This window comes from Melozone crissalis, unplaced genomic scaffold (genome assembly GCF_028551555.1).
Source record: "Melozone crissalis strain CALT ecotype California unplaced genomic scaffold, PUWL_Pcris_2 ptg000034l_1, whole genome shotgun sequence".
NCBI classification, from domain to species: Eukaryota; Metazoa; Chordata; class Aves; order Passeriformes; family Passerellidae; genus Melozone; species Melozone crissalis.
This window is the reverse complement of record NW_026535812.1, coordinates 13,099,840-13,108,695: the sequence shown is the minus strand read 5'-3', so window position 1 is coordinate 13,108,695 and position 8,856 is coordinate 13,099,840. Positions and strand designations below refer to the sequence as shown.

The window sequence follows — 8,856 nt, the reverse complement described above, 5'->3', positions numbered from 1 at the left end:
ACAAAAAAGCACATTAATACCAATAATATTCTGTTAGATCGACGTTTAGACTGTAATAATACAAAGTAATTCACATTTTGATACACATTTACTAGAACATTCTTGCCATTCAGTACAAATAGTTGAATTTCTACCTCTTCCCTCTGCCCCCCCACCACCTCCGCCCCCCCGCCGCCGCTCCCGCCCGCCCGCCCCTCCCCCCACATATATGCAGAGACCACAAATCCACATATCCCCTTATTCAACTTGCGATATAACTATTTACAAAATCAAACAGTACACTTTTTTTGTCGTTTTGTTTTTGATGCTAATAATTCTGTATTTACAAGAGGGGACGGGGGGGAAGGCCGCTGCCCGAGCAGACATGCAGTTGGCGATCTCTAATCAGTGGTTTCCAGTGAAGCCCTACACAGTTGGCATTTGCCCTGGTAACCTTGTCTTCTTATGCATTCTACTAACCCCTTCGCCTACCAAGCCTTGGAACAGAGCAGAACAGTCAGTAAAAAAAAAATTAAAGAAAAAAAAATAAAGGAAAAATTAAAAAAAAAAAAGAGACAGAGAGAGAAGTAATGGAGGACAAAAAAAAAAAGAAAAATATTTTTAAAAATTAAGTCTTCATTTTACTCAGTCCTGGGTCTACTGGCAGCATTTTATTTTTGTTTGCTCATTTAAATTTTGATTTCAGAGTGTCCATTATTTTGGAGTCTTTAAATAGGGTATTTGTTTGCTCGCTTGGGGCTTTTTTTTTGTTTCGGTTTGTGTTTTGTTGTTGTTGTTTTTTTGTTTTAGCGTTTTAGACGTACCATTCGTTAAAATTTGATGTAAGCGTGCTGTGGCTGGACGTGTGATGGACTGCGGAGGAGGAAGGGGATAAGGAGCTGGCAGTCTGGTTTTCTGTGGATGGAGACACGATGGTTGGAGGGGTGGAGGACTCGTAGCCTGAGCTGGCGGCGGGAGAAGGCTGGGACCCCTGCGAGGATGATTCATGGACCTGCAAGAGAAAACCCGGGCAGAGATAGAAGCGGCGGCGGACGGAGGCCTCGGCCTGGGGACGCGCCGGCCCCGGGGAGCAGCGGCGGGCCCCGGGCTCGGGCTCTCCTGCGGGGCTCCCCGGCCCCAGCCCCGGCCCTGCCCGCCGGGCCAGGCCCCCCGGCCGCTCCTGCCGCCGCCTCCCTGCCCTCCCGGCCCCGAGCGCAGGCCCCGCGGCAGGGCCGGGCCCGGCGCTGAGCGCGGCCCGCGGGCCCGAGCCGGGGCCCCGCTGCCGGCCGGCCCCGGGCCGCGCTCCGCCCGCAGGCACGGCCCCGCCACCCTCCGCCCGGGCAGGCCAGGCGCCTCCATTTACCTTCATGTGCTTTCGGAGGGAGCTGGGGTGCGTGTAGGACTTGTCGCACATTTTGCAGAGATAGGGCTTGTCGGAAGTGTGCACATGCATGTGCTTTTTGCGGTCGCTGCTGTTTGCAAAGCGCCTGTCACAGCCCTCGAACTCACACTTAAATGGTTTTTCACCTATTGCAGAGGGAAGGGGGGGGGGGGGGGGGAAAGGGATCTGATTAAGCAGGGCCGGCTGGATCGCTCATTGTCACCGCACCGCCGGACGGAGCCCAGGGCTCCATTTCAAACACTCGCAACTTTCTAACTTCAGCGCGGCTCGAATCCCAAAACCTTGCTTCTAGTCTCTATCCTTTCCGGACCTCCGGCTCCCGCAAAGCGCCCGTTTCGGAGAGCAGGGCAGCTAAATAACTGGGGTTTTTTCGCCCTTTTCCTTTGGAGGGGCGAATTTCCTTTCAACCCCAGTCCCGGGCACCTCTCCCTCTTCACAACGCTCCGAGCGAGAGAGCAGGCGTGGTGGGATATTACACACGATCCTCAGCGGCTGGTTTCCGATTTTACAGCTCGTTCTCGTAATATTTTACTCTCTCACTCCCCCCAGCCCCCTCCCCCATATTTTCTTGCATTATTGAAATTTATCCTGTCCGGGAAATCAGCGAGAGGGCAGCTCCACAAACCCTCGGCAAAAGCGCTAGGGAAAGCGGCTCTGCCTTTCAGCGTTCGGGGGTGGGAGCGAGGGGAGATCGCTCTCCCGACCAGAGGCTGCTGCATTCCCACCTCCCACGAAGGAAAAAGTTCTCAGGAATACCGGCGCCTCCCCTCCTCACAACAATAACACAGTAACGCGCCGGGCTCGGTTTGTTTAATATCGCTCAACGGAATTAAATATTTACCAAGCCCTGAATTGCAGAGAGGAGACGAATGAGCTGCCTACAACATTTAGCACAATTTCTCATCGTGCCACAGCCAAAACTGCCGAACAATAATTAATTAAAACCTATAAATTTAAACAGGACAGGTTGCTGCGATTCCCCCACCCCACCCCCTCCGCCCTAACAATCCCAGCAGCAAACCCTGCCGTCCTCCCCCTCTGCCTCGGCAGGGATCATTTTCTTTTTGTTGCTGCTGCTGGCGTGGCTGTGACCGAGCTCGTTTTGCAGCGGAGCTCCGAGCCGACCTCTCCCAGATAAAAAGCGGCGGTCCCTGGACCGAACCCCCTCTTTCCCGTGCGAGGCTCGGCCGAGCCGGCCCCCAACCCCTCCGGCACGGCCCCGCGTCCCGCTCCGGCCCCGGCGCTCGGCGCTTCCACTCGCACAGAGAAAAGCGACAGAGAAGGTTACCGTACCTGTATGAGTTCTTTTGTGTATTTTGAGATTCTCTGATCTGGCAAACACTTTGCCACAGCCTGGGAAAGGGCAGGGGAAAGGTTTTTCACCTGTGTGGACTCTGATGTGATTTACAAGTTTATATTTGGCCTTGAAAGGTTTCCCTTCTCTCGGACACTCTTCCCAGAAACATATGTGATTGGACTGCTCGGGTCCTCCAACGTGCTCCACTGTGACATGAGTCACCAGCTCGTGCATCGTGCTGAAAGTTTTGTTGCAGGACTTTTTGGGGTTTGACAATTGCTCGGGCTCAATCCACTTACAGATGAGTTCCTGTTTGATGGGCTGCCTCATGTAACGAAAGAAGGCCCCTGCCCCGTGGTGGGCTGCCATGTTCATGTTCATGTGGCCGTAGCCGTGCAGCTGGGTCGAGGCGTAGTGCTCGGAGCGGGGGCTGGTGACCTGGCCGTACTGGTCGGGTCTGCCGTACATGTCTCCGGAGAAGCCCAGGCGCATCTGCCCGTTCACCACGTTGGGCGAAGCGTGGCTGGTGGCTTGTTCGTGCAGCCCCGGGAAAAGTATATGTCCCGCGGCATCTGTGTGTCCGTGGGGTCCGGCGAAGCTGCCGGCGGCGGAGGCGAAGAGGCTGTGCTGGGCGCTGGCGGCCGCCGCCTCCCCGAAGCCGCGGTTGCGGAACAGAAAGTCCCGGGTGGAGTTGAAGGCGGCGCTGGAATAGGAGCTGACATGGGTCGGGTGGTGGTGGTGCCCCAGGGCCGCCGCCGCGTAGCCGGGCGCCTGCGAGGTGAAGGCGGTCTGGCCGGCCGAGGCCAGCTCGTGGGTGCTGGGGTTGATTTTGAAGGCGCCCATGCCGTCGGCGAAGGGGTTGATCCCCAGCCCCACTTCTCTGTCCGTGACATCGGCCGTGGAGTGGTGGCGAGAGGATCCGAAGGTAGTGACTCCTATGGCGGGATACTGCGGTCCAGCATCCAGAAGCATCTTCCCAGCGTCGATGCAGCAACCAAAAAAAAAGCACGCGCGCACACACACAACGCGGAGAGAAGCAGCAGCAGCAGCAGCAGCAGCAGCGGCGGCGAAAACACCCTCTTTGGAAAGTCAGCGACGATCACCACCAAAGCAACCACATCAAAAACACCCCCTTCGGCATCAGCGCAGGGGGAAGGAAAAAAAAAAAAAGGAAAAAAAAAAAAAAAGGCTGGTGCGGAAGGGGGGAAGAGATCTTCGCAGTTGCAAATAATAATAATAATAAAAACGTGCCCCAAAAATATTCACTGTCTCTCTGCTTTGACTTTTCAGGGAGGTTTAAGTGGGGAGGGGGGGGTTGGGTGAGCTCAAAAATAAACTGGCTGCAAATAACAATAACGGCGAGAGTTCAACACAGGCAGCAAAAAAAAAAAAAAAAATTTAAAAAAAAACCAAAACAAAAAAGAAACTTCCTTCAGTGATTTTTTTGGCTATAGGAATGTTGCAAAGTGGCCGAGAGATTGTTTCTCTCTCCTCTTCGAGCTTCCCCACACTCACCCGATTTTTTTTTTTCGGGGGGCCTTTTTTTTTTTTTTTTTTTTCGCTCCGCAAAAAAAAGGCGCAAATCATGCACAATATTGTCTTTTGCGGTTTATCTTCCTGGGGAGAAACTTTCACCTCCTCAGCCGGGCGGTGAACGCGAGACTGATAGCGGCAATCATTCCTGCAGATAAATGAATTGAAAAGACGACACCGTCCCCCCCCTTGATGAATGGGAGCCGGGGGCGGAGCGCCGTGCGGGCGGACGTGGGCGCGCATTGGCCGGGCCCGGCTCCCCCTTCCCCGCGTCGCTGCCCCCGGCCCCGCCGCCCGCGCCCGCTGATTGGCCGCGCCGCCCCATCCATCGCAGGTATTGTGGCGCCCTGACACCGCTCTGACAAACGGGGCTGCGGCAGCCCCAACTTTTTTTTTTTTTTTTAATATATATAAACCTCTTTTTTTTTTTTTTTTTTTTGCTTTTGCTTCTTCTTTTTTTTTTTTTTTTCCCCCATGAAAATATTTCCAGCGCATCTTTTTGTGTGTATGTGTACGCTAAGGGAAAAAAAAAAAATCTATTATTAGGGTTATTTTGTCCCCCGCTCTCCCTCTCTCTGTCCCTCTGTCTCCAGCACTCTGATAATGATGGTTATGATGATTTCGTGGTGATCCTGAATTTTTAAGATCACTGAGCAACTTTTTAGGCTTTGGAAAGAGAAGCCCTATAGGGATTCGCGTCTTTTGAAGGTGCTTTCTTCTTATTTAAAACTGAAGCTCTCCGAGAGTAGGTGCTGGGTGTTCTTGATCTAATTTTTAAACACCAGGCGTGATTTCTCTGTGTAGCTGACTCTATCCCTCCATCAGGTTTCTGAAATAAATCTTGTTTTCTGCACCCATCAAAACGCAGGTGGGTGAGCACTCTTAACTTTCTAATTTTGTTGTTGCTGTTTAGCCTCCTTTTTTTTGTTATTTTCCTTCCCTTTTCTCTCTCGCTTTCATTTTCTCTCGCTGTCGCTTGCTCTCTCTTTTACGGAGTCTCTCTCATTCAGGTAAAACTGTAAATTTTCCAAACCTACATTATTTCTCCTCCTACTGCATGTAACTCACGGTTACTTTTCTTTCTCTCTCTTTCTTTTTTTTTTTTTTTTCGGGGGAGGGGGGAGGAAATTTATTTTAAGTCCTCGATAGGAGCAATGTAAATTTTCTGACATTCAAACCTTTTCTAGTTCACAAATCAGTCACCCTTGTCACAGTTATTGAAATTCCTCAACTTGCCACACCAGGACGGTGGAAAAAGCAGGCGGTGTCTTTGTTGCTGACCAGGCTTTTGATCGCCAGAGAAAATTTACTTACCTTCAGATGAGTGAGCAGAAAAAGAAATAACACTCCCTTTGATTTAGTTAGAAAAATGCAGACATTTGGATTCAGTGCAAACATACAACACTTGGTTGTTTTCTAGATGCAACCCTCGATTAACCTGTCTTTCCCCAGCTCAAAGTCTATTGAAAAACTGTGGATAGTTCTTTTTTGTTCCCGCTACAAAGAGCCATTGACTATATATTAAAATGATTGTTGAAATGTATAAGTATGGTATTTAAAAGCAGAAAACCTTAGTGGCTTCATCAATTAAGCTAGGCAACATTTGTACCATATTTTAAACGATGCTTCGGCTCTTTAAAAAAATATCTCCAGAAACTTTAAAATATAGACGTCTTTGTGTGTGTATGTATAGATACACTTACGTATGTGCCCGTGTGCCTACAGATATAAAACTGGCAAATTATTTATTTACTCGCTCGCCTGCATATTCATTAGCTCTAATTATTTTCTAGTAACGAAAACACCAAAAGCTCGCTAAGAGTCAGACTCCATACATTTCGCCTTTGTTCAGCCCTTCACTTGCCTCCTTCGCAGCTCAATCCGAGCCCCTCCAATTCGTAGTTCCAAACAAAGAAACTTTAAACTCATCCTCTCTAATTATAGCCGCTGGTAAGCAATCCGCAGCGCAGGTACTGGGGAGTCGGACCGGCAGCGCTGCTGCGAGAACCCTTCTCGGGCGAGAACTGCCTCCTTTTGAGAGGTATAAAATGGCCATTGCGGCTAGAAAACAAACAAACAAACATCAACGACAATAAATAAACTTTGATACGCCTTGACGGAATGTTTCGCCGCAGTTTATCTGCAGACGCCGTGTGCCTGTGCTCGGTGCAGGAGATAGCTTTCAAAGCAGATCTATTATGTAATTTTCCTTGGATCTCGGGAGGCTTTACAGGGTTTGGTGGGTTTTGGGGTTTTTTATTTTAGAATAATGGTGAGCTGAATCTACACGTTTGCATTTATTCCATTCTATTTGATGGAATTGCAATAGCTGAGAGCAACAGGTATACCCGCTCTAGGGAGCGCCTGGGTGTGGACACAGTCTTAAGGCGGGTGTTGCTCTACTTTCTGTATTTGGTGCTAAAATTAAGCGAAGGACATAGTTCTCAGCCTTATTGTGAAGTGCGCTGGGCGATGGCATTCGGAGAGCCACAAAGTTGGGTAGTTCAGTGCTAGCCTGCCTCCCAGTGCAAGGGGAAACCAGTGATCATTCCAGGTCGGTGCAAAATGTACGAGAAGGCAGACGAGAAGGTATTTTTAGGAAGCGTATCTAAATATACAGTGTAAGAGTGATTGTAAAAAAAAAAAAATGTTGTGGGTTGTAGAAGTTATCAAGTGGGATTTGCGGTGCGCTCTCTGCAGGAAACGAAAGCTGCTCCAGTTCAAAGCCACATGCACCAACGTGACATATAAGCCATTAAAATATCATCCTGACGGCTCATTTCTGCTTCATCATACATTCCCTAACTGCTTCCAGAAAGCAAGAAAAGAAGAAATGAAGGATGACCGCCTCGATGCAAGCGCCAAAGAGGTGGTGGGTTCTTAGGGGGGGGTTATTGTTTTCTTCTTTCATTCTTTCTTTCTTTTCCCTTCCCCTCCACCCCCACTTTTATTTTCGCCAGTTCAGAAATGAGGGGAAACCTTCAACAGGTCGCAGGGGTAAGTGCCTGGGTGTAGGGGGTGCCTGTGCAGCCCAGGCTGCTGGCTAGCCCCCACCGCCTGCCCCAAGGGGTGGAGGAGAGCTCCCTGTCGTCGGGGGGGATCGTCGGGAGGAGGCTTGGCCCCCCCGGGAGGAAGGGCTGGAACCGTGCGGTGCGGGGGGGGGCAGACCCTCGGCTGCCCCTCGCCCACGTGGGGCAGGGTCCCGGCGGCAGCGCGGCGGGCGGGGGCGGGCGGAGGGCCGAGAGCCCGGGAAGCACCGAAGGGGGGTCCGGCACCTTCTGTCGGGCGTCGGGAGCCGCGCCCGCCCCCCTAAAAGCAAAGGGAGGCTCGGCCTGGAGATCCGCGCAGCGCACAGCGGCGGAGCCCCGCGGAACAGGGCAGCGGGGTGCGCAGAGCGGGGCTGGGGCGCTCCCCGCCCCGACTGCGGCCGGGCTCGCTTCGGCCGGGCTCGCACCGGGACCGGGAGGGTCCTGCGGCCGCCAGGCAGGGCCGGGAACCCAGGGCGGCGTGCGGAGGGGGCCGAGCGCTGACAATGGCGAGCCCCGTGGGGAGGCGTCCCGGGGGACGCGCTCCCCGCCCAGAGCCTCGCCCACGGCCGCGCCCGGTGCCGCGGGGCCCTCGGGGGAGCCGGCGCCCCGGCACCTCAAGCCCGGCTTTATAGGCGGCTGCGGGAGGGACGGAGCCCCGAGCTCGGCCGGCCCCCTCCGGCTCTCCCCGCCCCCCGCAGGCACGGCCGGGGGGGCTGCCCGGGGAGCCCTGGGTGCTGCTGCGGCACGGCCCGGGGAGCGGCTGCCACCCTGCTCCCGGCCCCCAGGGACCGAACCGCCTCTGGAACGGGCCGGGGAAGGGGGAGAGCTCCCAGATCCCTGCCCAGGGCGATACGCCCTGGTGACCTCTGACCCGAGCCCAACTCAGTGTGCCAGCCCCGGGCACCGGCACAGCGCCGACCAACGGGGACTGGCGAGGGCTTCTCGCCGACCCCTTTCCTGCCACTCCTTTGTCACGCACGATCCCTCAGCCCCGCGGAGTCCAGCCCGTTGGCCGGGCTTCTCTCGGGGCTCTCTCCACCCGGAGACGAGAAACTTTATTTCTGCACCGAGCCTTTCCCGGGGACGCTCCCTCCGCCCTGCGCGGCCGCGGACGGCACAGGTTGCGTGACAAGCGGGGCACACGCCGGGGCTGCCGCCGCCCGCTCGCTCCGGCCCCAGCCCCGCCCGGGACCCGCTCGGCGGCGGCTCCGGCCCCGCTCGGCCGCACCTCCGGCCCGGGGCGGGAGCGAGCGCTCGGGGAAGGGAACGGGCGGGGAGGGTCCCAGGGCAGCCCCAGCGACACCGCGGGGGAACTGGTGCCCCACGCCAGCGCCCGACATCCCAACGCTCTGGGCAAGGGGACATCCTCACCCTCCTGCTCCGCCGACGGCGCAGTGCAGATGAGAAAAGCGTGCCAGAGTTATAGCCAATATTTACTCTGAAACGCAGAACTGTTTTGCCTTCCTTTTTGTCATCTGGTAACCATTTGAAATATTAAATGCAGCGAGGTTTTTTTTTTGTCCAGTTTCAACAAGTTTTGGCGAACACTCGGGAACTGAGCACTCCTCCAGCCTCCCACCCTAACCATAAAGCACAACTCCTGCAAACCTCTCACT

General features: G+C 54.2%; 1 protein-coding gene across 1 annotated transcript; it reads right to left on the bottom strand.

Moving 5' to 3' along the window:
• Positions 1-224: 224 nt before the first annotated feature.
• ZIC1 (Zic family member 1) lies at positions 225-4,229 on the bottom strand. Its single transcript, XM_054283016.1, has 3 exons — positions 2,675-4,229; positions 1,343-1,506; positions 225-991 (listed from the first exon to the last, which is right to left on the bottom strand). Exons 1-3 carry the CDS (start codon positions 3,648-3,650, stop codon positions 794-796), a joined length of 1,338 nt encoding a protein of 445 aa, XP_054138991.1. The 5' UTR covers positions 3,651-4,229; the 3' UTR covers positions 225-793.
• Between the last annotated feature and the right edge of the window lie 4,627 nt (positions 4,230-8,856).